The 27636-nt window shown below is 38.8% G+C and overlaps 3 protein-coding genes across 3 annotated transcripts; 2 read left to right on the top strand and 1 right to left on the bottom strand.

Moving 5' to 3' along the window:
• On the top strand, nt 1–21940 carry LOC131773902 (uncharacterized). Its single transcript, XM_066159957.1, has 10 exons — nt 1–101; nt 1527–1910; nt 5965–6023; nt 6169–6259; nt 7000–7094; nt 7564–8703; nt 11840–12093; nt 12621–13505; nt 13913–14025; nt 21843–21940. The coding sequence occupies exons 2-10, from the start codon at nt 1607–1609 to the stop codon at nt 21938–21940; spliced, it is 3039 nt and encodes a 1012-aa protein (XP_066016054.1). The 5' UTR covers nt 1–101; nt 1527–1606.
• On the top strand, nt 17000–21172 carry LOC131773923 (protein toll-like). Its single transcript, XM_059089893.2, has 2 exons — nt 17000–17097; nt 17278–21172. Exon 2 carries the CDS (start codon nt 17317–17319, stop codon nt 20191–20193), a length of 2877 nt encoding a protein of 958 aa, XP_058945876.2. The 5' UTR covers nt 17000–17097; nt 17278–17316; the 3' UTR covers nt 20194–21172.
• Nucleotides 21941–23784: 1844 nt separating the features above from the next.
• Nucleotides 23785–24816, bottom strand: LOC131773899 (octopamine receptor beta-2R-like). Its single transcript, XM_059089876.2, has one exon. It carries the CDS (start codon nt 24814–24816, stop codon nt 23785–23787), a length of 1032 nt encoding a protein of 343 aa, XP_058945859.2.
• Between the last annotated feature and the right edge of the window lie 2820 nt (nt 24817–27636).

Genomic DNA, 27636 nt, shown 5'->3' with positions numbered 1-27636 from the left:
GACAATTTGAGCTTCTGTGATACTAGCCCGGTTCCAGCGATGGACTACTAGTTAGGAAATGTACTGGTTCCATAAATGGAAGGAAACAAAATATTGATCTGGTAAGTGAAAGTAAATCAATCATCTCTGATGTTGTGAGTCAAAATTCTAAAGGCAGTCGTTGGCGCATTTGCCTACAATTTAGAAAAAAAATTGCATGCTGGACGATCGTTTGTAATGCATACATATTAGCTTTGTTCTCTTTGCGGGACTTTGCTGGTGAGCAATGGATTAGAGATAAGCTCTTATGGATAGAAATATCTCTCAGAGAAATTGCGAAATCCTGGTAAGACTTCTTTAAAGCCACTGACGCGAAATACTGTACGTCAAATTGAAACTTGCTCAACAGACAAGCGAGCGTCGATGTTTGTTTCTGCTCACGTCAGCGAAACAATATCGTGCGCAAGGGGTTTCTTGAAACCTCCTGGAAATTGAATACAAAATATAGATGTTTGTGCTAAGCGTCGTGATAATTTTCTCTATTTGCCCATCGTAAATCAGATCCGGGAGTGCGAACGACTCTTGTGATTTTAGATAATCTCCAAAATGAGACAGTCGACCTTCGCTTTGTTTGAATCGTTTGAATTTAAGCTGATGTGCAACTAGTAGTTCAGAAAGTAATGAAGACCGGTAATAGCGACCACACGAGTGAATAAAACCATTTGTTTACTTACACTCTTTGAGCTTACGTGTATGCGGTGGCATGGTGTCCGGTCAATTCGTCACCACAACGAACTTGCCACCACGAAGAGTCAACTCGCGACCGGGGAGAATTGACTCATCTGCCACCACTTACAGCTGTAGAGTCAACTTGCCTCCGATGGCAAATTGACTCAGAGGTTTTGTGTAGTAATATGACATAATTTCAACAATTAAAAGCAAGAAGCAAGCTCTCAGCTATATGTTTTTCCCTTTGGAAATTTTTTTAATTTCCCCAATTTTGAGGAGATTATTTCTACACCAAAATCATCCAATAAAAAATATAGGTCTCCGTGCTTCTTCAAGAGCTTAGGACCATGCTATTTGTTTACGGTGTCCATTGATTGAACAACAATACTATGTTTTCGGAATGTGCATGTACTTATTTGCCTGATTATGTGATATGTGCAGTTCAGGATGCACAGTGCAATCCTGAGGAATCACCTTAACAATGTTTGTCAACAAGTTGATTTGCCTCTGGTGGTGAGTTGAATCTCAGTGGTGGCAAGTTTGTAGTGGTGGTGAGTTGACTGTAATCAGGTTGCATTGCCCCCAGAGTTTGATGTTTGACTTGTGCCAGTTGTTAATTATTGTTCAGCTTTATACCCTAGGGCTTCAAATCATCACCTACAGCAAGGACATTTGCAGTGTATTTTCAGCTGAAGCTGAAGTGAGAGCAGTACTTACCTTTCATATGTATCTCTGGGCAAAACTGTCTGGTATCTTAACACAAATCAGATGACAGTCTCTAAACTTTCCCTCTCTGATGCACGTTATCCTTTCATTAGAGTACAGGTAGGAATATACTGAACAAGCATGTGAAAACAGGAGACAAAGAAGAGGACATTTGAAGTTGCTGAAAGAAAGAATGAATCCCTTACAAGTTAGACCTGAACTTCTTCGTGTTGTTGTGCAACCAACAGTTCCAGTGGCCTATACATCATTTGCACTGCCTCCAGTAAATATGTGTACATCCCCTGTACAGCATAGTAATGCCTTGTCTCCATTTTGCATGTCCCCTGCTGATGTTGCATTGGATGGAAAAACAACAACAGCAAAGACCAGAAGGGAACTTGAACATTTAGGCTCTACAAGACGTGCAACTGAATTGATTTTTGAGCTGGCAGCTCGGAAAAACGGAATCAGGATTGGTGTGGATCATAGAAGCAAAGGTACATGTGATTCTTGGTTTAAATTTGATATGAACTAAGGTTGGGGGAGAGGTAGTGGACTGCCTGGTGGTCTCTGTTTTCAGCCCCCTGCTTCCAGATTTGTTCTTGATTGCTCCAAGGTCAGCTTCTTAATGGAGCTTTGTTCATATTCTGAACTAGTCCTCTTGTTATTGCTCTGATAAAGGGCTAATGCTCAAAACATCAGCCTATAAACTTTTAACAATAGCTAATTTATGTTTTCAACATAGTTGTTAACACTAAATTACTTGTTAGTCCTCTTGTTGTCTGTTGGAATTTCATTTTATCAAATCCTCATTCATTGAGAGGTGAATTTTGTGGTATTACTTGATCAAGTAGTCTGATTTTTCGTATGAAATAAATCCTAAATGGGACTGTTGCAGGTCACAATGACAGTCACTTAAACAACTTGTGAGTAAATCATATTGTTTTGTTGTTGTTTGTTGGAGGAGTGATCCATGAAGATGACAACTTTTATCAACATATAATTTGGTTGTTTCATTTATATTACGAAAACACCCAAACATCTGAATTTAACACTTTCCTTTACATTTTTGACAAGGAAGCTTCTTCAGGACATATTCTGTTTCAATAACACTGTACCATAAGCTCAAATTTATCTCAATTTTAAACCAATTGAAACTAAATTATATCTGATATTACTAGACCAGAAATGTCTTAGGTAAAGTGTATTGGTATTTGTTCTTTGTCTAAAACAACCACATCAGCTTTACGAAATAAAAAACAACAAAAGAAGAATTAACTGAATTGGAAGAAGATTGTAAATTCCTCAGATTAACCTAACCATCTAACTCCCAGATCAAGTTTGCAATTCTCCTTACTGTCAACCATACAATTCTTATAATGTTAGTTCAGAGAATTTAGTATTAGATCAACTGATTATCCCCAAATTGATATTTTTCTTTCTTCTCAACACTTATCTGGTTGATATTGTATAGATATAGTAAAGAGAAATTCTGTCTTGGTCACTCACGGGAGTTGAAGGGTTAAGGGAACATGACATATGAGTGTTCACTGTGGTGAAAACACTGGTAATTAAGTATTATTGCTTGTCTTATGAAGTAGTTACTTCTGATGTGGATAATGAGGTTTCAAATTCATACTGATAGTCTTCTTAGATCAATGAGATCAATTAGATCTAAACCACCTATTTAAGTACCATACTCTGCTGTGATTGGCTGGTGTGGCACAGCACTTGTCTTGTTGTCTTTCTTAACAATTGGCATATACCCGTCAGGGAGTCCTTTACTGTTCCTGTGAATGTTGTGGCGGTGATGTCTTACACTGATACCTCTTTCATGCACAAGAATGGGTGGTGTCTAGTGTTGTGGGTATGCTCTGCAATGGAAGAAGTCTGTATCCCAGCAGGTGGATATCTCTTTCATGCTCCTTGATTGGTACTACACCTTTTGCTGTTCATTTACGCAAAATGTACATTCATTTACGTCAACAGTTGAAACTATACGGCAAATATACATTCATTAGCACTTCAATGAAATTCATGAACACGAACGAACTTTCAATAACGCTATTTGCATATGTATTAACATTCAATAGCATCAACGGATGAACAATTGCACCTTTGGACAATCAAACAGAACAAATATACTTTCAATCTCGCGTAATGGTTGATCATTAATACCAAAAGAAAATCAATTGCATAGTATGACAATCAATTGCGTATTAGAGACATTCAATAATACAATTTGCATAGAGACGTACATTCAATTGCACCTTCATACAATCGTTTATTCGAAATGGTCAATCATTAACGTGAACTGACAAACATTGTGTTTTTCGAATAAACAATAGGATGAAAAAAATATTCATTAGTGTCATTCATCGTAGTTACATGTATTTTATAATACTGAACAAAAATACAAGAGTATGTACATTATCATTTAAATTTTATGTTCCTTTTTGCACAATATTTTGCTGAAGCAGATATAAAATGAAGAACATTTTACATGTTCAGTACACTGTACGCTGTATGAACAAGTAGGACAGAAATAACCGGAGAAAATCATGCCACCAAGAAACAGAATCCTACTTGAACAGCGTCAAAGAATTATTCAAGCCTTCGAAGATGTGAATGAAGATTATTTGACGGTTGCCGCTACTATCGGAGTGAACCGTTCAAGCAAGAAGTATCGTTGCACGATACTTGCGAGAAGGAAGGATCGCGGAGAGACCACGAGGAGGAGCAAATCATGTTCGAGTAGATGATGAAATGAGGAATTGCCTGAATGACATTTTGAACGAAAATTGCCTGCTGACACTAGCACAGATAAATCAAGAATTGAGACAGCGTCTTCCAAGAAAACCAACAATCCATGACCGTACAGTAGCAAGAACACTTGAAGGTATGTTGTATCGTGTGAAATTGGCAAGGCCACTCCCAGTTGAACGAAACGGCGGTGATGTCGGACACTGAGCACCTCTTTCATGCACAAGAATGGGTGGGTGGTCCTAGTGTTTGTGGGGTATGCCTCTGCAATGTAAGAGTCTGGATCCCAGCAGGTTGGGATATCTCTTGCCTGCTCCGTGTATTGTTACTATACACCTACATTTGCTTGGGTCATTATTACGAGCAACATGTACAATTTCATTTACGGCCAACAGTTGAACAAACGTATACGGCAAATATACATTCATTAGCACTTCAAATGAAATTCATGAACACGAACGAAACTTTCAACAACGCTATTTGCATATGTATAACATTCAAAATAGCATCAAACGGATGCTAAGTAAATGTTTAAAGTAATGAAGAAATTGAAGGATAATTACAAACACATTACATACAGTACACTGTAATCGAACAATTTTGAAATTATCTTTGAAAACCTACACGTAATGATCTGTGTATTACTGACACACATGTCGTGTACAATAGCACGTTAATGATTGACCGATCGCAATAAAATCGATTGTGATGAAGGTGGCCAATGTGAAGTATACGTTCTCTGATGCAAATTGTAGTATTATAGAATGTCTCTAATACGCAATGATTTGTCATAAAGACTATGCAATTGAGTTTCTCATCTGGTATTAATGATCATACCCTATACGCGAGATTGTATAGTACGTATTTCTGTGCTGTATGTTTGTATGGTCTCACTTATTGTTCATGCAATTGTTCAATGCCAGATTGTTATTCGCTATTGATGTTAGTTCACATATGACAAATAGCGTGATTGAAAGTTTCATGCGTGTCGCGTTCATTGAATTTCATAGAAGTGCGTAATGAACTGTATATTTGCCGTATAGTTTTCAACTGTTGAACGTTATGAATGTACCATCTTGCGTAAAGGAACAGCAACAAGGTGCTAATCTCTCTTATGGCAAACTTTTTGAAAACATTGTAGTGTGTGTGAATAAACAAAACTGATCTTCTTCCTTAAGAAAGGTGTTCAACGTAGATATTGAATGTCTTCTTGGTCAAAAGCGTAAAAAGGGATAAAAACTGATGGTGCACAAGGAAATGGGTAAGCTTCCCAGATACCTGGGGTCTGTAGTTCTAAGTGGAAGTGCTACCAACTGAGCTTTACACAAAACTGTTTTTTTTTTTTTTTTTTTTTTTTTTCTCTTCTTCCCTCTCTCGTGAAGTGGAATGTGTCACAGGGGGTATTGTTAAGACGCACACCTTCGAAAGTGAGCTTGCACAATTTTTTCCATAGAGTGATGTAGTTATGAATCATACAGTTATGTACATTGACAGTAAAGATCTACTCCTATGAAGCTTCCAGGGGGTAGATTAAATAGTTTATACACACCTATAGGATTGTTGTTGGCCATCATTTACCTAAGTTGATAAGTTTAACATCATTTTGCTGAGAATCTTGTTTTCTTTTTTTATGTTGGTTCTCAACCTTTAAGCTACGGTTGGACACATAGAGGACATGGGGAAAAAAAAAAAAAAAAACAAAAAAAAAAAGATTATGTTTGGGTATTTGTTACAGGGTCTGTCGTGGTTATGTGGGGTTTTGGACATTTTATGGATTCTGTATTTTAGCCTGTACATATGTGACGTACAGGTGGGACTCTTGCAAATCCGGAGGTGAGGAACTTGCAGTCAGAATTTTGAGCTGAAGCTTCCATATGACATTTAATCCCATCTGCAGCACCCTAAATTGTAACAAATGCATTCAAGTTGGGAGTTCAACTAGTTTTTTTTCCTGTACCTTTCTATTCCTCTTGAAAATAATTTTCTTCTCAGCTGCATCAGGTGGGGAAGTCCAACAAGGAGGATTCTCTGGAAGACTTCAAAAGATTGCACAACGAAACGGAATTACAGTTTGACCTACCAGGTAGGAGAAGAAAATGGTTTAGTAATATATTTTAATGCAAATATGTACAACAGAGTTGCAACAGAGTTACAATCCTCATAACTCGTTTTCAAAGGTTTATCCCCAGCATGAACAATAAAAGAGTCCAGCAGTCTCCAAAACCATTATACCATTAATTGGTGCTTTGCTGCTTTGGATCCTTTTCAAGACATTCCATTTTCACTTGACTTTGCATCACAAAAATAAAATTTAATGAAAATTTTAACAGAGTAGAAAAACAAATTTTGTCATCAGAAAAATATTCTCTAGTAAATATTATATAATTTAAAATCAAATTTATTATTAGACTTTACTCTAAATGAGACATTGAGAGTGAAAGGGTGTAACGTTTGATTAATTTCTCTGAACTAGTACCCCATATATATCACACTTAACTAATTTTCTATTTATCGTAAGCTTTATATTTAACTCGATATGTATATATCCATTTGATTACGCAGTGTAATTAGATTGGATCCACATCAGGATTTCTTTATTTTTTACTTATGCACTTTACTAGATGAAGAATGTTTGTGTGGAACTAGTCTCCATGGAAAAAAGACAATGGCATCAAATGTCATTTACAGAGTGTACATGTTTGTTATTATGCACATGAGGGTAACTGACTTTGTACTGCAGAATCTGTAGACTACCTGTTACACATATAAATTGCTTTTGCAATGAAATCGTTACATTAAATTTCTTCTCTGTGTTATCTGTAGGTTCAAAGGTTAAAAAAGACAGGGACAGTGCCTATTCACAGGTTGCTGGGACTAATCAACCAGACGATTCAGTTACCAGACATTGTGAAGGATGTGTATGTCAACATCTCACATCTCATCTCTATGGGAAAGTGGTTCACCTTCCCCAGTCGGCAACTTTTTTGAACCGAACAATAATCACAATGATGTTACATGTTTTGAGGAAAAAGGAGTGATAGGGAATGAAGTTAGACATGAGTCATCTGCCACCACTAACACACTTGATCTTTTCAAGATCAAAGCAGCTGCGAGTGGCATCAGAGTTCACTATGTCACCGAGTGGAATGAAAGCCAAAAGCCTGAACTTACCCAGTTGGGAAAGCAATGTCCGAGAACTCTGACACAGTGTTGGGAATGGGTGATTTAGATACATGTGTATCAGCAGACAGCGACAGTGCCACTACTAATGTGGAGCATGCCAATGAAGCTGAGAGCTATGCCACTATATGCAGTATATGGATGCAATACTAGACCAGAGCGAGAAATTTTCGGTGAGGACAGTGAAAACAAATCAAAATTCACAAGTATGACGAAAAAGCACGCTCATCAGAAGTGAGTGAAGAGATGGAAGCAACAACTACGTGCAGCGAGGAAGGCACAGCCTCTGCTGGAGGTACAAACAATGTAAGGGAAGACCAACATGATAATAAAGATGTTTTGAGTTCTTTGCAGGAAGATGCAGAAGTTGTTGTATTTCAAGAAATCGCGCACCACAAAGGAATCAAAGTCGGAAACTCGTTACGTACAACTCGTTTATCCACCATCTCTTGTGAATCGGATGTGGTAGAAAGTATAGAGGCAGATGGGTCAGAATTTTTGGAATTCACTGAAGATGCCCAGATTGCAAAATTTCAAGAAATGGCGCGGTTAAATGGAATTAGAGTGGGTGGTAAAAGACAGGAATCGCCTTTCTATTCAGACGGTAAGGAATCGTTTACATCAACACATGCTAAAGAAAATGACTGCTGGTCAGGGACACCATACTTTTTCGGGGAGCACTGCCAAATTGTAAGTTTTCAAGAATTCGGGCGTGTCAAAGATATCAAAGTAACTGGGAAATTTCCAGACAGTTCATCCTGTTCTTCTTTGTCACCTGCAAGTAGTGAAGATAATTTATGTTATCCATGCAGAGAAGGCAGTCCACTGATACCTTCAGCATGTAGGACGGCGGACACATTTGAGGAGCTAGCTAAGAGGAATGGCATCAAAATTGGGAAGGTAGTCACTACCGCTGCATCAGTGGATGCTCTTAGGCCCCCGCGTAGTAGTGAAACTTGTTCCTCTGACAAGTCGCTAAAGAGAGAACCTACAGCTGTTTTTACCCGTGAAGCTAGCGCTCAAACGGAAGTAAATACAACAGATTACTGCAGTCAGACTTGCGAAAAAGACCTTGGTCTTTTCAAACGTACCACAGGGGTACAAGTAGATGCTGTCAGGGAAGCATTTGAACAGGAATTTAAGGAATGGAAACTTGATGACAATGCTGCTGGCAATGATGAAGAGCTGTGTTACAAAGAACTGTACCTAACAGAACGGAATGCTTGTGAAGCACTCAAAGATAGCCTCCAGAATGAGAAGGATGTGTCAGCCAATACTAAACATTACTACAAAAGAGTCATGGGGGAACTCAAGGAGGAACTAAAGAGCCAGACAGAGGAAATTGAGGTAGTCCATGGTACTTAAAGATTATTGTTTATTTTTGCGATTGGAAAACGTGTTGTTTTCGAAATACATGCGATAAAAGTTTCGTTTCGAAAGACGAATCGATCCTGGTCTAATCGGTGTTTGCGATTCATGCGGTATTTCCTTTAGATTGCATTTCTGACTCATCCATTCATAAGTAACCATTCGGTAATGAAACACGAAGTGCATTTTTACCAGGGATACAAGTATGGAAAGAGCTTAACAGTAGCTGACCACTTATATTTTCCAAGCAGCAAAAACACAAAAATGCTTTCGATAGCCTGTTCATGTTAAGAAATGTCCGATATTTCTAATTTTCGGGAAGCGTCGCAACCATAAGCGATCGAATAACCATGTATTTTATTTTGTCACACTACGTTCAATCGATTGAAAGTTGCCCACACCACCTCGTATTTTTGTGGTTCCTGATGACGCCCTTTCATTCTCTTCACTTCCCAGCCAAGTGACGTCAATTTCTTTAAGAGAAAGTCTAAAAATTCACTGCTACCTCTCCTTTCGTGATGTTTCTCCATCCCTTGCCAATGCACAGCATGGGTGCCAAGATTGTCTCAACACTGCAGGATAGGTGTCGTTGCTACGAATGGCGCAAATATCTATAAACTCCTGTTCTGTAAGGTTTCGCGGGAAAACCAGCAAGACAAATATGGCGATTATGACCATCTACATTGCGCTATTGGGTTCTCTGATGAATTCTGCCAAAGATTTTGCCACTTTTTGCAAATGAATAAGTGCAGCTAAATCGTGTCATGTCACTGCAACAGTATTATCTCGGGAAAGATTTATTCTTACGATCTGAAATTGGCAGACTAAACTACATACGATGAGGAAAATTTACAGCACAGTCCGCCACGGTCAGCCACGAATTGACCGAATATGAAGGTATTGGATCTCAACCTAAATTTAATAATGACATAATTTGGATAAATTTGTCAAAGTAAAGTATTATATGGCGGACTGCGCTGAAAATCTTTGTTGCCTTAATTTTTGTGCATGTAGCAAACCATTCCTAATAACATTCAATTGGCTCGGATTTAGAGAAGTTCTTCCTCAGAGTGCCCTTTGGGACACACGCCTCAATTCCATGAAATTCCTCAAATTCAATGACACTGAGCTAAATTAAAGTATTTTTCTCTCGGATTGATTATATGTAAAATCATATGTTAAAATTTAAGTCATTGCAACAAATCTGTCATGAGATATTTTATTCCCAAAAATTGTCGAAAAGTCCCCAAATTAGTCTCCAGTACCACCTTGAAAAGGTTGTAGAGAAGGATACAGCATTCAGGTGTACATGAATGTGTGCGCACCATTGTCGTGACTACCTAATACTGCTTGCCCGAGGATTTTGGTAATGACATACCATCACCAAAAAGCCATTCGATGTCATCTACGTACTTGTACTGTCTTAAGGTTTTAACAGCAGCCTAAATTCTTGAAAAGACCATTTGTGTTGAGTATAGGAACCACTAATGATGAATAAACAGGGTAAGTTGCTAAAGAAACTTCGGTGCTGCGTCGGTTGGGGATTATAACAAGATAATTTTGGTTTTATCAACTAAGTTGGCAATATTAATTGACCACCGAAAAGAGTTTCAAAGCTGGCGTTTCGAGCGTCAGCCCTTCGTCGGAGCGATTGGCGTTATTCGCTCGAAACCTCGGGTATGAAATTAACATAATCAAATCAGTTGATAAAACCAAAATTACCTATTCATAATGTAGTATGGTTGATCAGCCTCTCGTATATTTGAATTGGTAGTTCTCGACGAATTCCCTTTGTGTGACGTGCATAAAGGACTTGTTCAAGAGAACTCTCCCCTTGTATGGACCTCGTTTTCGTATTAAATATACTTATGTGAATTCCATAAATTGATTCAAACTGTTCCTTTTTCTTTTCTTTCCCTGTGCAAAAGCTCTAGTACTTATATTCATTTCGGGTGGGTAGCGTTCCATCTCAAAATATGCGCGTATCTGGAAGCTTTTTTAGCTACGAGTATAACTGCAGTATTATATATTTTCCAACCCTTAGGAATGCGCATTATTCATAATATTCATTGTGGGTAGGCAACACGCAGAAGTAAAGTAACGAATCGTATTTTGACACTAAGCAGTATGTTTTTTGCTCTCCCCGTGAAAATTAATAGCGGAGCTCGCAGAGCGTGGCCCCATAATTACACAAAATAGTAGTAACCCATCAAGCCGAAAAAATTTGGATGTACGACCGTACGACCGTACAAGGTGCTACTTTTAACATGCGTGGTCAACTGTACCGCAGTAGTACTGTTCAGTAGTCCAGTGGTCAGTGCACTGGGCTCCGAGTCGGACGACCCGGGTTCTAGTCCTGGCCGGGGCAAGGCGTTGAGACGTGCGGGAAAAGAAAAATGCGAGCTCCGCTTTTAGGCTTGGCTAATATGTTATTTCCCTTTTTAAGGAGAGTGAGCTTCGGGATGCGGGATAGGGCGGGGCTCCCGATGGTGCTCACAGCAAATGTAAAGTGGTGGCTCTTGGAAGACAAAAACAACAAAAAAAGTGAATTTCAAATAAACAGCTTTGAAATCGATTGCTTCGCTCTGGAGAGGTGATTGCTTTCAGGGGCTAGCGACCAACCAGCAATGTCCGCGTGTTGATAGGTGACGCCAAAGGCAAAAGCTTGCGCTTTGTAGAAAGATCGAGACATTAGAGAGAACTTTTTAGAGTAGTTTGATGCACGAGAGCAACTTTTTTGGGTGTCGAAAGTAACATAGGATTGTTTTGGTTCCAATCGTCACTTGGTTACCCGTGTTTCCCGCCCTTGAGCCGGTTTATTTGTTTTCACTTTGAGTTCCTTTAGTATTTTTCTTTGTTCTGATTGGCTGCGGTGATTACTTTGCTGTTGGTTTTGCTCCGAGGAAATTATCTTTACGAAATGATTTATTTGACCGCTTGTGTGGGATTCAATGATCAAGAACATCGTTAACCTAGAAAACTTTACTTTTATCATCAATTTTCCCATTATTTATTGGAAAGTTGTAAACTGATAAGTGCTTAAACTGTTTGATATTGCTTTGTCATAAATATTTTTAATAAGTTACAACTAAAGTTGTATCCACCTAATTTCCAGAAACTAGAAAAGGATCTAAAGACGGTGAAGAAACAGAAAGAAACAGAAGCTAAGAGAACGACGAAGGATTTAAAGTCAAAGGAGGAGGAACTAAAGTCCACTAAAGGCGCTCTTCAGCTAAAGGAAGTCGCCATTGAAGGCCTGAGATCGATAATAAAAGATCAATCTGAAAAGCTCAAGACTGTAGAGGAACAACTCGAGGAGACGAAAACTTTGTTTTCCAGTATGAGGGAGAATAGCGAGTGCAGTACATGGTAAGTACTCAGAAAAACAATGCTCTATGAAAACAATTCAATATCAAACATTTTTTCCTATTGCACTTATGTGAACCCAAGAAAGAAAATACTCATGCAAAATCTCAAGTCTTTTGAACACTATCTTAATAATCTGTTTAGTAGTGCTGAACTCTCCATACGTAACTTTCCAATAATTTGGTATTATCAACTGAGTTGATAATTTGAATTGGCCACAACGTGAAAATTTTCGTGATGGGAACTAAGGATGTTCATGGTTATTGGTACAGCGTATCCTTATCGCCCACCCTGAAGGTATGACTGCTGGCGTCAGCTGGTAATAATGTGTTTTAACTATATTCTTGGAATGAATGCAATATAAACCCGCTTCCTCTACTGATTTTTTTTCTCGTCTTGCCATAACCTATCGTAAAACTGCCAGGCTGAATTCAGATTTAGAGTTTATTTCATTTTTTTATTTTTTTTTTTAGTTTTTATTCTTTTTTTGTAAATCTCATTTACATCTTTGATATTTGCCCTCAAAATAGCGCCACTCACCGTAAAGCTGTAAGTCACAGCTCGCAAAAAGAAGCTTTGAATGATCAGATTGACGATGGATGGAAACTTTACACTAGTAAAAAATCAAGAAGCACTTTGCTTAAACAAATATGTGGGAAAAAAGGAGATGGAAATCCACCCTCTGTTGGATCGGACGAAATGTGCGTCAGCAACGAGGTGAGTCTACTATCGTCATTCAGACAAAGAAATGGTGATGGCACCCGGCTGCACGGTGGAGAAACTACTGTGCAAGCTTTGAATTATGCGAACTGTGGGATGGCTACGCCAGAGAATAGGGAAACTGTAGCGCCAACAGAGCAAGAGACAAGAATCCAAGAAGTTATTCAAACACCCTCTCCTCAGGATATCTCAGTTTTCCAAAATGTAGAATCCTCTACAACTCAACCGGAAAACAACTTGTTGTTGTCTCATGTTTCGCCAAAAGCAGGGAATGTAAATGAAGGATATGCAACAAAGCAATCTGCTGAGGCTGAGGACCAACGTGCAGCACAAAAATCGTCTTCCTCAGATGGTCGCAATCCTATCTTACCTACTAACATAGCAGTGCCAAACTTAACAGGTCAACATCAAACACTTCAGCAGTTCCTTCCTATTCAGCCTCAGCCTTTTTCTGGTCCCCCCACGCACATTATAGCCCAGTACCTGGCAGGCCTTGTGGTTCAACCCAAAATTACCTTAGAAAATAATTTGCCTGATAGTTGTAAACCGCTGCGACCTCCTCCTGGCCTCTGTACCGAACCTGTACCAGCGAAGGATCAGCAACAACTCTCGCCTCCAGCTCGTCCAGCTGGAAAATTCTCTTCGTTTGAGAAGCTGATGGAGAGGCTTCATAAAAAGTTTCCAGATAAGAGCAGGTGAACTAGTTTAGGTGTTGAGCGAGAGCTGTGTACACCGCTTGTATAGGAAGCGCTTGGGAATGCGGAAATAGGTGACATTAAATGTCAGCGACTCGCGTCTTTGTAACTTGGCGCTTTCTTGGTAAACCTCACATACATGCAGGTCCACATAGTTATTGCAACAGCTTTTCTTCTTGCTCTAATTAGTTCATGAAGACTACATATGAAACATGCGCTTTAGAGCCTTGATGGTGATTTATGACTGAAGCTGGACTGCAAGAATTTTGAACAGGTTCTTGAGTAAAATAGATATTTGTACTTCGATAATGTTACTACCTATCTCGTTTCACTGTTGTTTGACCCTCGAAGCACTCATGTCAAAAATGGTCCTGCTGTTTATTTGACATGCGATTTTCTTTTTGCAGACAAGAATTGATTGTTTACCTAAGGAAAGCAAAAGCGGCTGCTGGAGTCGCTGGGTTCAGAGGCAAACATATAGCTCATGTGATAAAGTGTGTCGAGGAAGTAATTGAGGTGAGTTCCTTATCCTTCCTCTATGCCTCATTGACATATCCATCTTAAAAAGAATGTTTCACTGTTTTTAGCACTTGATACCCTTACGTCAGCGTGTTTATTCTCCATATTGTTCTGAATACATTTCCTGAGGTGCGCTTTCTCACCGTTACAGAAGAAAATTCCCACTTCAACACACTTCAAAGCATGCGGTCCACTCTGTCAATGCTACGCATGATTGTTTCGCTACCGCTGACCAACGTACTGTAGACGTGTTCACAGGAACAAACATATTTCGGTAGCCAGACTGACCACAAATCGAAATCAGAACTGGCTGTAAACTCGTGCCCAGACCAACGCACCACAGAAAGCCCATCAAGATTAGTGTTGCAAGCCATAGCAACTGTCAACTTTTACCATTGCGTTGTTACGTGACCCTTTGTCAAGAATGCAGGTCATCTGATAGACTGAGAGCAAATGAAAAAGTGGTATCGGGGGTTCGAATTTCTAAGAGCATGCCTCTCCGTGAAGGTTTAAACCCATCCGCCTTTGATATTTACTCTTAAACTTCCTGTACTTTAATTTGGTCCACGTTTGTATTTGGAGTGAATCTTTTTTTTCCTTTCTTTCAGGAAAAACCAGACTTGAAGGGTGCTAAATAATTGGTGTTGGATGTTGTGTTCAACCTGTCCAAGTTGCTGACAACTTGTCCATCGCTCAACAAGCGTCAAGAACATCAAGGGATCTTGTTGAACGAGAAATTACTGTTGATCGTTTAGTAGTTACTTATCTGTTTCCGTTATCTTCTTGCTCAGAGACAAGATGAATCCAACAAAGACAATTAATGTGAAGTTTTTTCTTTCGGAGGCCTCATCTGTTTGTTTTTTTCTTGTTCCATTATATGCACGCTTCTATGGATGAAGGGACCTTTCTCTGCTAATAGCCTGTCATAGTATGCTGTAGGTTTGCTCGATCCCGCGAGTCTGAAAATTTGATGTGCTACGAATAACGTTTGCCAGAGATGTGCAGGAATGGGTAGATTCGTACCCTCTTATTAACTTATTTATGCCGGATACTGCCGAAAATTTGCAATGCTCATCACGTACATTTACAAAACTAATGACTGTTGTGTTTGACTGACCGGTAGCTGTAGTACTTCAGCCTATTTATATAGTCTCTACAATTTCGTTTTCCTTTTTTTTTTTTTTTTTTTTTTTTTTTTTCGATGAATGTATATATTTTGATTAAATACCAACTGATATTATTTGTAATTGAGTATGTGCCAGATTGTCGACTGAGAAGTTTTAATGTTTCACGGTTTATGATGTGTGACTTGAGGTCTGTCTCAATCTTCTCTAGTCATAAACATCCTTTTTGACCTTCGGAAATAAGACTTTTATTTTGAATATTCCGGTTTAGCGTCCATTAGTGGCGTGTTCATCTACTGTCAACAGAAATGAGTTCATGTAAACATGGAAGTGAAGGCACAGCGGATGTTGCTGACGTAATATTCTGGCCGTGCGTGGTTCCGTCCACTTCTCTAATCTATAGAAATTGTCTGTATTTCTATTTTTGCCTCCGTATTATTGTGCTTCAAATGCAAGGAGGTGAAGTCATGTCTTGCAATAGTAAGCGCATTTCTTATTGATGAACGAGTTGATCGGCATGGTAGTTTGAGTATTTTTATCGACCGGAAGTCTATGACGCGGCTGCCTGTGTTTGTTTTCTCTCTAGTACTTCTGGCGCGGACATCATGATTTTACATTTCCAGTTGAGAAAGCTACAACTTAAATACCACTTTTACAACGAGTAAATCACAAGCAAACATCATTTGGCAGTCTCCCCTCTGCTGAGGCTAAGGGACTTTTATTTTGCGGCCTTAATTCAAGCTGAAATATGGTTAATTAGTGTTGTTGCCGCTAACGCTTTACGTAGTCTTTTGATACACCATGACATCAGGATGCATATTCTCCATTCTATTCTCTATACATTTCTTAAGGTGCTGACAACGAGAAGCCTCTGTAATTGGTGATCATTTCCTTTGTTCTCGTGACCTTAACGTGTGATTTACGGGTGAAATTGTGAGGAGAAATTAGATGCTTGTCACTCTTCGAGGTCAAGGGATAAAGTGAAAAAAAGTGCGTGGAACGTATGCTCTGCATGGGCTCTTTTGAGGCGCCCCAAAGGCAGAGGTGGCCTGATATAAACAAGTCTAATATTACGTCACTGTCCTTTTATTAACGAGGAATTAAATTTCCCCCTGGAGCAGAAATGTGATAACGATCTTGTAAATCAGGAAGCTCCTTTTAATTATCGTGTTGGTTTTATTTGCGATGTCTCTAGGACTCTATGAGAAATCTAAGAAGCTTATGACAATCAGGCAAATCATGTATACCCTTGGTTTGACTTAGTGTCATTGTTGGGGAACAATATGTGGAAGTTGAAAATCTTTCGACCGAATAACGTCTACAAATTGTAGCAGATGCGTTACATCAGAGACCAGGCCGGCTGATTATGGAAATTTCCTTGATTTAAAAATAATATTTGCCTTTTGTTTAAGAGCTAGAGTCACGATAAAGGGTGGTCAAGTATTTTGACCTCACTTGCTTCAAGCTAGTGCAACATCCTGGAAACTCCAAAAACGTCAAAACAAGCATGCAGCACAGGGCTCCCAGGGAGAGGCTATTAAACGTTATGTTATTAATACAAGGCTCATTTGTACTTGATTTTGATATTGGATTTAATACTTGAAAAATATTAAATCTCGTGATGGAAAACATAAATAGATGTGTGGAGGTGCACGCTTGACTGTTTGGATTGAACATTCATGGATGACTGAAAATTTGAAAACAAACTTATATGTGGAATTTTTTTTGTATGTCTGATATCATATCCTTATCGGCTTATCATAAGTGAATACTCTGACACTGACTCAACTTTCCAAAAATAGATGAGTTTGTCTAAAGGTATAAATCAAACTTTCTTAACTTCAGTTTTCTTTAGCTTCGTGTTCTGAACTTAGCAAACTTCCAATAAAAGTGATAGCTTTTTCCACAACTCATGGACGCCATGGGGAAACTGTTTGAAGAAGACAGTGGTGAGTGAACCTCTACCCTTGTCTCTTTTTTAAATTTGTCGTGTTAGTTGCTCTTTTTACACTATACATGACTGTGTTTTATGATTCAAGAGCAAGTCTTACCCCACTTGTAATAGGGATGTTATAACGCTAATCATACTTTGAAATAAATTTAAAGATAGCGCCGTTAATTTTTTGCAGGCCCCGAATAGACCTCACTCATTTGACCGCCACCTAAAGATGAATTGGAGCCTTACGTTTTTGCTGCGTACCATAATTTTTCTGCTATTGATAGAAGCTTCAAATGGCCATGACGAAAGTAAAACGTCAACAGACATGATGCAATGCCTGAGGAAACTCTATCCATCTTCATTCAAGACCAGACAAGGCAATCCAGTACCAAATAAACAGGTAAACTGTTCTATCATGCCACACACTGGGGCCCAGCACCAGTTTGACGTAAGCACTGCATTAGACCCTCGCATAAAAAATGACAGATTGTTGTTCTTGACTGTACATATACAGTGCCGCGAACCGGCGGAAATCGTTTTTAATAATTCGCACAACGTGGCCGACAACTTTACAATGTTGACTTTGATCATCAGTGGACCGTGTCACGTCTCAATGAAAAATCTTGCCTTGTGGTCAAACGTGACTGATTTTCACGGACTTGGCTTTAAAGAAGGAAAAAATGGACGTTTTCCAAAACTTTTAAAGGATTATGCATTTGAAAGTGAAATTCAAAGTCTGGCAAGCTTGAGAGCCTTATCGCTTGCTAGCAATTTCCCCCTAGCTATATTGGATGCACTCTCCGAAATTACGGGTGTAAGGTCGAAAATGGCAGAACTCGCGTTGACAAATCTCTCACTCAAAAGAATGCCAGAGAAACTACAAACAGTAATGCCTAGACTACAAACACTCGACCTACGATTTAATAAACTGACCCAGCCACCCATCTTTCCCTGGAATAATACCGCTTTAAAGTTTCCTCATGGTTTAATAGGAGCGAAAGGCTTAAAGGTAAAGACACTTGGAGGTAGTGACGTCGATGCGGAAAATTATGTGCGTAGTTTAAGACTAGATGGCAATATCATTCAAGATTTATCGTTGCACGAGTTCCACGGATTTCTGCACAAACTTTCACTTACCAGAAATGGTTTGCAAACAATTGGAGCGACAAGCTTTCAAAATTTGAGCGGAATTCAGGCGATCGATATCAGTAAGAACAATATTCAAGAACTCCCATCCCAGTTGTTCCATGGCTTAAACTCTCTGACCGAAATTCAGCTGCATGAGAATAACTTATCTGTTGTTCCGGCGGAATTATTCAGAGGCTCAGAAAATATCATGAAAATTACTTTGGGACATAACAAGATCAGGAAAATCGCCGGTGGACTGTTTAACTCCTCCAAAAGACTTCTGATTCTACATTTAGAAGGGAACAGAATCAAAACAGTCGAAGAAGGTGCTTTTTCAAATAGTTTACGAGAGGTTTACCTTCAAAATAACGTTCTCTCCTACTTTCCCATTTCTTTATTTCGCCTTCAAAATGTGTCAAAAATAGATCTCTCTTTTAACGCGTTAACCTTTCAAGATCTTATCAATCTTGTAGAAAATTTAGATTTTGAGACAGACAACGTCTCGTTCCAGGAAACTCAGCCTAAACTACTTGATTTGAAAAACAATAACTTTACGTCGTTGAGCATGCAAGGCGTAAAGGAACTTGATGCACTGAAGCTTTCTCGTTTCTTGGAAATTTACGAGGTCAATTTAGAGGGTAATCCTCTCATATGCGATTGTAGTATAATAGCTATCAAGCGCAAGATAGAACTCCTCTCTAAAAATAATCCTGGCTCGAAAATGCGCTTCAGATCTTGGAAATGTGCTTGGCCCGAACAAATGAGGGACAAAACCATCCTTGAAACTAACGCAAATGATTTGATTAAGCAAAATGAACCGAGACAGTGCCCTGAGGAATGCTCGTGTTTTGAGAGATGTTCAGATCAAACTGTTGTCATTGATTGCCAAGGAAGGAAACTCGACATAATGCCAAAAACACTGCCAAGTAGTGATTCAATTCAGCTCAACTTACGAAACAACTACATCCGAGATATACCAAGACATCCTTATTTGAAAAACCTTACAGCTTTGTATTTGACGCACAACGAGATCCAACGATTAAATGAAGTGGTAGTAGACAGCTTCGAAAGGATCAGGATTCTCCATATGGATTCAAACAATTTGACAACACTTCCTAGAAACATCGAGAATCTTTTTCTCACTAATCTTGCGTTACATGATAATAATTTTGATTGTAATTGTTCAACGAAGTGGATGAAAAACTGGCTGCAGAATCTTAACGATAATGGTCAAGTTGAGAGAGTCGAAAATATTCTTTGTAAGTCGGACAGTTCCATGGAGGAGAAAGCAGTTTACATATTGCCTGACGAGAGATTTGGCTGCAATGGAACGGTGGGTCAGAGTGTTAGATCAACTAACACTCCGAATCCTACTTCCTCAGTCATCACTAGTGCTGTCCTTGGAACTTTATTGGCCATATCCATAATCATTTCTATTCTCGTGCATGTTTACCGAAGAGAACTGAAAGCAATCATTAACACCAACCTAAACCGGTGGCCGTTTGGGGGCAAAAATGACTCGGATTCAACGAAGATATACGATGCGTTTGTATCCTACAGCGAAAATGACCGCCACTGGGTTGTGAATATACTACAAGAACGACTAGAAAAACGTCATCCAATTTTTAAACTGTGCATTCACCACCGGGACTTTGAAATCGGTACACCAATAGTCAAAAACATTTTGAACAGCGTGGAAAAGAGTAACCGTATGCTCATAGTGTTATCTCGCACCTTCTTACAGAGTGAGTGGTGTATGTTAGAGTTTCGTACAGCGCACCACAAAGTGCTGGAGGATCGCCTTAAACTGATCGTTATTCTGTTTGATGATGTGACTTTGGATGAGCTGGATGGAGAAATAAAGCTGTACTTACGCACCAACACCTACCTCAGCATCAAAGATAAATGGTTCTGGGAGAAGTTGATTCATGCCATGCAGAGTAACAAAAAAGAGAAATTCCGGAAACCTCTCTTGTAAGCAGAATAATGTCCACATAATCACCCTGTCACTCCCGGGAGTGACGAAGAAAAATACTTTTTACGTCAGAGTAAAAATACATCATAAGAAAGAAGATGATAAGAAGGAGAGAAACACAATACAAGATATCGTTTGAGTTTACATCAAATTCACAGAGCTGAAATTGAATACATGTATATCAGACAGCGTAGAGAATTATATTTACCTCTTTGGAGTGAAAGGGTTAACGAACTTTATATTCTTAAAGGAAATCCATCTTGTGGATGTATGTCTTTTTACGTTCTATTGTAGGAGCAGTTAGCGTTTTAGGGGCTAAAACATTGTCCTGTGTTTCTCAAACAGGGTTGACAGCCATTCGATTCATTTGAGACTACCGGCTCAGTGATTGTATAAGTAATATCAAAATCACTTTCAAAACTGGCATGACTCACTGCGTGATATTTTTTTACCCAATATTAATAGAGGAAAGTACATTTTCGATTAGAATGAAGTATACGATGGAAAAGTTATGACCGTGCGCCAAACTGTACAGAACAACTTCAAAACATCTGGCCCCGGTTGTTCGAAAGCCGATTAGCGCTGACACACGATTAAATGTCTTTCGTTTGGCTTCCACTTTCATGTGCATTCTCACTTGCCGCCATTTTAATGTTTCCCTCCAATTTTATTTTTAGCGTGTAGCCGCGTAGCTCTTAATAACCGGTTTGACTGGTTTAATCTCAGCTTAATCGTGGGATGGTTAATCAAAGGATAAATCTGCTTCCAGGAACGTTATTTTACTCCAAGATTAGCTATCCTAGGGGTAATAAATTTAATCGTTGATTAACCTCTAATTGAGGTATAATTTAATCGGCTTTCGAACAACTGGGGCCTGCTTCTTAAATGGCGGCAAGAGCTTCGATTTATTTGAACATTTATCTTATAGTTCCCCTCAAATTTGTGATGTTTTAGAGAAATTGTATTATTTGATACATTCTATGTCGATATTGTAAATATTTTATGTAATATATTATGTATTATGTATTCTGTTCCAGGACACAGAAATAGATTGTCGGAGTTTATCCTTGATTGTACATATTTGTCAATTTTCTAATTCAGTCGGTTTTTACATATATTTTCTTGTATTCAATTGCTGATCGCACATTATTTTGCAAACAATTAGCAGTAATGTCGCAATCTGGTTGGCCAATTTGCCGTTTTCGATAAGAGTACAGACAACGTTGCTATCGTCAACGTGTTACGTAATGTTCACGAACTGGATAAATCGTTTTATTTGATGTCGATATTGTGGTAAAAAATGAATTGACAGTGGTTTAGCGTGGTCTATCCTCTTATCGACAAAGAGGTTCGTCATCACAGCGGTTAAGATTTGTTGCACACCCACTCGGCTGCGCCTCGTGAGTCCACAACATTAGGGACCTTTAGCAGTTAGGACGGCAACGCCAAGGAAGAAAATGAATGCATATTTTCAGTTGGAATTTCGCGAATGAATGGATGTGTTTATCATCTCCTACAGCGCCACAAGTTAACCTCAGCATAACGTATGAGAGCGGCGCTGAATTCATATGGAAACTTAAATAATCTGCATTCGGGGTTTCCTTTCTCGGACCACGCGAATTTTGATTATTTCACATTGTTATTTTGCAGAGGACGGCTAAGAAATGTACACAGTTTTAAAACGCACGCGCTGAGCTATTGTTCTGCTCATTGGATCTTTGGTTTTTCCACGTCCTCGTCGCAGTCGTAGTTTGCTAAAGGTCCCTATTGACGACTGTGATGACGAATATGGTTGTCGATAAGAGGGCAGACCACGCTAAACCACTATTGATTTATTCAATTGTCCGGCCCAACGAGTATGCAGCGTGTTCACCTGATATCATATCGAAAAATCTATACAATTAAACTTGGGCTCCGTCTACGGTGAAACCGGTTAATTTCACATACAAAACGGAGTTTTTGAAAACACTTTCCAAACCTGATACATGTAAATGTCAGCCGTTTGCGTTAATTGTAGACGGAAAGTCAATCGATTGCTAAAGGCACGGACCCGACGTTTTTTAATTTCTATGTACTATGAAATTCATCTCCAAATTTTTCCAGCGGATCGGTTTCATAATTGAAACATAAACAAATTCAACTTTTGGTGTGATTTTAGTTTATGGTTTATTCAGTGGCAGATACTTGTTCATATAGAGTGAAACGTAGAAATGCGTCTCTATTTCTAACTCGACCCAGTTTGTCTTCCTAATCGAGTCGTAATGGTTAGGGAGACAGCGATCAACCTTGGAATCTTTCTCCCTCAATTCATTATCGAGCCGCGCGCGTTGTGAAGACGATTAGGGACGAGTTAAATAAATTCTAATTAAAGTCTGTCCACATCTTTGTGCTCATTTTATTTTATGCTAGAGGTGAATCTCTTTCCTCATCCATAAGAAAGAGAGAGGACAGAAGAGAGGTTTAGGAGCCCTTCCCGTTTGAAGACGAATACGTAAGCGATTGCATTGCGATAGGTCACATACATTCCTTTTACAACCTTTGCGATCTGGATGTTAATGCTTTTGTAGAGATTTAAGGCAACCGTTTATACTCAGGATACCCATGACTCTATTTTAGTTCCTGGTAAGGCTATTACTCCCTGACCTAATTAACGTTTAGCGATATTAAGCATGCACTTTCACCTTTGTATGATTTGTTGGTTAATTTTTTGGCCATTTGAAGGACGGTGATCAACCCCTTAAAATCCTCTCAACAAACTCAGAATCTCTCAGCCACCTTTTTGCAGCCGGTAAAAAATCTCCGAACCGTTCGTTACTTTTTATAAGACAACCCACCGGTCCCTTTTCGGGCTATGCACTTTTAAGAAAAGCATTTTGCGTTGTTTCGTTAATATACAATCCTTCTGTAAGAGACATACATGTCATTTTCCGGCTGGTGGTCCTTTATGAAGATTGTGTTAAACGAAAGTTTTTTTGCTTTTTGTATTCGTCGTCGTGCCATTAAATCAGAGTTTCTGCCATTTACAAACCGTTGGAGCTCTATAACGGTTTGTAAATAACGAGCAATATCAGGTGCACCTATTTCTTCATAAAAAGGCTCTAGATGAATTGGTTAAAGTGACTATGTCAGTCATCTCGGTCCATAAAAAAGCAAAGAAAGACTTTGTCCAACATCCAGTCATCGTAACCCGACGCTTGGTCAATATATAAACATATATAATGAATCTAATTGAAAAATTTTGCGACTAATGATCATTTCAATGTCAACTTTTGTGCGAATGTTCGTCCAGAAACTACTTATAAGGAATTCTCCACTAAAATTAACTCTATTGTTGTCAAGTTGTGCGCCGCGAGAAGCACAAGATTGCGCGTCATCACAGTGCCGTGCGACAAACAAACATGGCTTTACATGGTCAGTTTAAAAATTCTCCAACAGTGACCTTCCTTTCCAATTATAAGTCAGTTGAGTTTAAGTTGCGTCGATAAATCCCTGATGGAATAGCGAATTAGGAACACAGGGTTTCTTTTTTATTATTTTCACTGATTCATTGAAAAAGAGGTAACTCATCAAAGATGACGTCACAAGGTTAAACGGTTAACAAGGACAGCAATACAACTGTCTTATCGTGTCCTTTACTGCTTGTCTCACTTCCTTTATCTTCCAACAATAAAGAAATGGATTCAGAGCCGAATTAGAGAAGACGATCAATCCTGCTACATCCCATGCGAAGTAATGTAAATGAGTTCGTTGTCCAGTAATTGCGAGTGTAGCTGAAATTATGCCAAATGGAAGATAACAACCAAGTAATGTTGAATGCACCCACAGTGCACTAGACACTGTCTCTTTGTATCTTGCGATATTCAAACTTCCCCTTTCTGCAACTCTCCCTCCCCTCCCACTGACCTCTTCCCCTGTTTCCTCCTTCACTCCTTTTCCTTTTAGGCATTCTCTTTTTCCACGTCCCATTCTCCCTTCCTTTCCTCGATATACCATAATAATATTCTGTACGTGTACTTTGGTCTGTCGATGTTGAAGTCTTTTGTAAATGTTCCAGTAGCAGAAAGTAGAAATTGCTAATAAAAAAGTCATCCCTATGCTGGAGATGATTACGGCAAGATGTATGTCGTAGACGAAAATTACTGCAGCCATAAAACTTGCAATCCAAGAGGAAAGAACAAAACTTCTAACTCTCATTATTGTGACCACCCTTCTGTATCTCAGTCTCATCGTCAGGGCCAGAAGTCTGTCCACACTTATTGCAGTCAGTGTTGCAAGAGACACCCCACAGAACGTTCCCGCTACTGTATTAGCAATCATTTCTGTGATGAGACAAAATTTCGAATGCTCTTGAGAAAGAAATAATATGAAGTTAATGGGCTCCGAGATGATACCAACACAGAGATCGGTACATGCAAGGGAAATAAACAGAAGCTTTGATGGCGGATGAAGGGTTGACTCCTTCCGAAGGGCAACGAGGATCAAAGAATTTCCCACAACTGCAGTGAGTGACACAATAATATGTAATGACATGATGAACACTTTCTGATAAATTTCCTGATGAATTCCAGTGGTGCAAGAAAACTCTTGAACATTGGTGTTGTTTTTATCTTTGGTTATGTTCATCATTTTGATATCAACCACTTGTATTTTAATTCCAAGCCTCTGATGATCGACTTTTTGCCATTACCCTCACATCATATTTCTGAAAAGGAAATCAATGATTACGTTTCACTTTCAAAAACAAGTCATTTTCCTCTTTTGTAGAAAAAACTTCTCGTTTTGATCGTCCCGTTTCATTTGAATTACACCGAGAGAGCTGGATGGTAGAGCTGGATGGTAGAGCTGGATGGTAGAGCTGGATGGTAGAGCTGGATGGTAGAGCTGGATGGTAGAGCTGGATGGTAGAGCTGGATGGTAGAGCTGGATGGTAGAGCTGGATGAGAGAGCTGGATGGGAGATCAGTTTAATCTAAAGATGTGTGTACCCAATGGTTTCTCCCCCAAACGCGTCGTTCAACAGACGGAGCAAGGAAACCACACCGGGTTTCATGGATCTCTTCAATAGTTACAAATCTAGGTATAATTTTTTTTGTCATGTAAATTATCCTTTATTGAGCAAGCTTGTTCGGTCAAGATGGCTGAATATTGGCCTTTCTCTCGTTCTTGTTTCTTCTTTTCCTTTTTAATGTACCTCAATTCCATCTGAGTTCATCAAAACGCAAAAGCAGAACTTGGCCAATATCGAACCATCCTATTCAAAACTTGAACAAATCTACGAGTAATATTGCCTTTATTCATAATTTTCAATTGACAAGACTTAAACTACAAGCTAGCTAGTTCCTCGAATTCAGTTGGTCTGTCTATGGGTGCAAAATTTTGAGGAAACATCGCCTATATATAACTCTATCACGAAGTCGAGTCATCCAAAGTTACTCTGTCCGGAGCATGGTCTTCGCTTCCGTAATTCAGTGTACAACCTACTTTTCCTACTTCACCTTCGCCCTTACTTCAAGGTTCCTTCAATTTGTTTGTGACAAATGAGGTGTAATCCTTCTTTTTACTTTTCTCATGAAATCAAAAACAATTTGAACATACCTCAAACATGTTACAAGTAATTCGTCAATAGCCTTCCTTTAGCTTCCGCTTATGGAATGAAAACGAAGGACTTTAATATAGCTTGTGAAACGATTTAACAGAGACCCACACGATCTAATAGAAGCCGTCAAACTGACAATCGTTGTCATTTATTATTGTCTAACGACATCATTTGTTAAATCTTTATTATCTTCTTATCTTCGTGGAAAGAAATTAGCTGTAAATGCCGATCCTCACTTACCCCACCTAATCTAAGCTTTAGCTTATATGAAATAGACCTGTCATCCAGCCGAACCCTGATGCAGCTGCAAATGGAAAGTTTTATCAAGTGGTTACATAATGTCTTAAGACATTTTGAAAGCAGGCTCGACAATTAAAAGGTTTTGGTATCGCAACTACGCCACTAAGAGACTGATTTAACCTGGTTTAAAAAAAGACGTAACTTTCCTTTACCGCAGAAAATTTTTGCTGCTAGTAGAGTAAAACGATAGCACACTTTTTATATGTTAGTTACTTACATAGTTCAATGGGTTTGGTTATGTAACTTGAGTATATTGGTTCCTAACCAGACTGATTATTACGATTACGAAAACCACACACTCTATTTCCGATTATATTTGCCATTTGTCGTATTGCTTTAGTGGAGACTCCTCTGTCAGTGAAATATCAATTTGTTAATTTTAAGTATTTTGCATAAAATGGAACCACATCTCTGTGTGTTCCTCCCGTTTTTCGGCTAAAATTCGAATACCGCACCAAACTGAAAAAATAGATAGGGTAACAACATTAAAGCGTGGTCTCAATATTAAAACTTCTGAAATTATGTATTTTCTTTTTCTTTCTCTTCCTTCCGTCCCTTTTAATTTTTAACGAGAATAGGACGATTAGACTACAAAAAGGCTTCTAAGGGACTAGTGCTCCGGAACCATCAGCTGTAATTTAATTTTTTTACCGCTTTTAATAGATATTTTTAAGAGACCATTCTTGCCATATCAATATCATGAACCATTTTTTTTCTTGCGCCGGAACGAAAGAACCAAAGCTTCTCCTTTAAGGGCATTTTAATTTTGATAAATTGGGAACATCTCATAAACATGAAATCTGAAAAAAAGGGAAACAATTTTAAAGGGCGGTTCTACCGCTACAACTTCGTCTCCTCCTTACACACCGGCTGCTTTAAAATCTGCTATTTCTGTATAAAAGCGGAATAATTAAATCATTCACTGTGCAGCTGTCACGGTTCCCATTTTCCATTAGCTTTGTCAACATTAGAGCTGAGTTCGAGATGTGCTTGTTTATGACTATGCTATAAAATGGCTAACATGAATTCTCCCTTGTTGAAGCAAATATTATCATTCTGTTAGCTTTTCGCGACAGCACATAGGCATTTCCCCAAGGCTTCGAGTGATACTTTGATCCTTTGAAAAGAGTCAAACGAGCTAAACCTCAAGTGGCATTCATGACTACTGTATTAAAAAATGCCATCCAGAGAAGCAATAAGCTTCATAAGATATTTACTAGAACAGAATTGGACTTTGACTGGAATGGTTACAAGAAACAAAGTTAGTTAGTGTAAGAAGGAGAGCAGTTGCCTCCTACCTGAAGTAAAAAGCAGATAAAACGTAAAGGAACCAAACGAATTTTGGAATACCTTCAGGCCTTATTATGCACTCAAAAACCGAAGATCACAAAATGGAAATATGTCTTATCGAAAATCGAACACTCATCAAAGATAAGGTCGAAGTTGCAAAAACATTGAATAAATATTTCGTCTCAAGTTGCGGCTTAGTTTCAAACTTTGATGTCATTGTATTAGCAATCGGAGAAAATGTCTCACTTCATGATGAATCCT

Source organism: Pocillopora verrucosa, chromosome 13 (genome assembly GCF_036669915.1).
Source record: "Pocillopora verrucosa isolate sample1 chromosome 13, ASM3666991v2, whole genome shotgun sequence".
Taxonomy (NCBI): Eukaryota; Metazoa; Cnidaria; class Anthozoa; order Scleractinia; family Pocilloporidae; genus Pocillopora; species Pocillopora verrucosa.
Note: the sequence above shows the minus strand (reverse complement) of the source record. Positions and strands in the feature narration are given on the sequence as shown.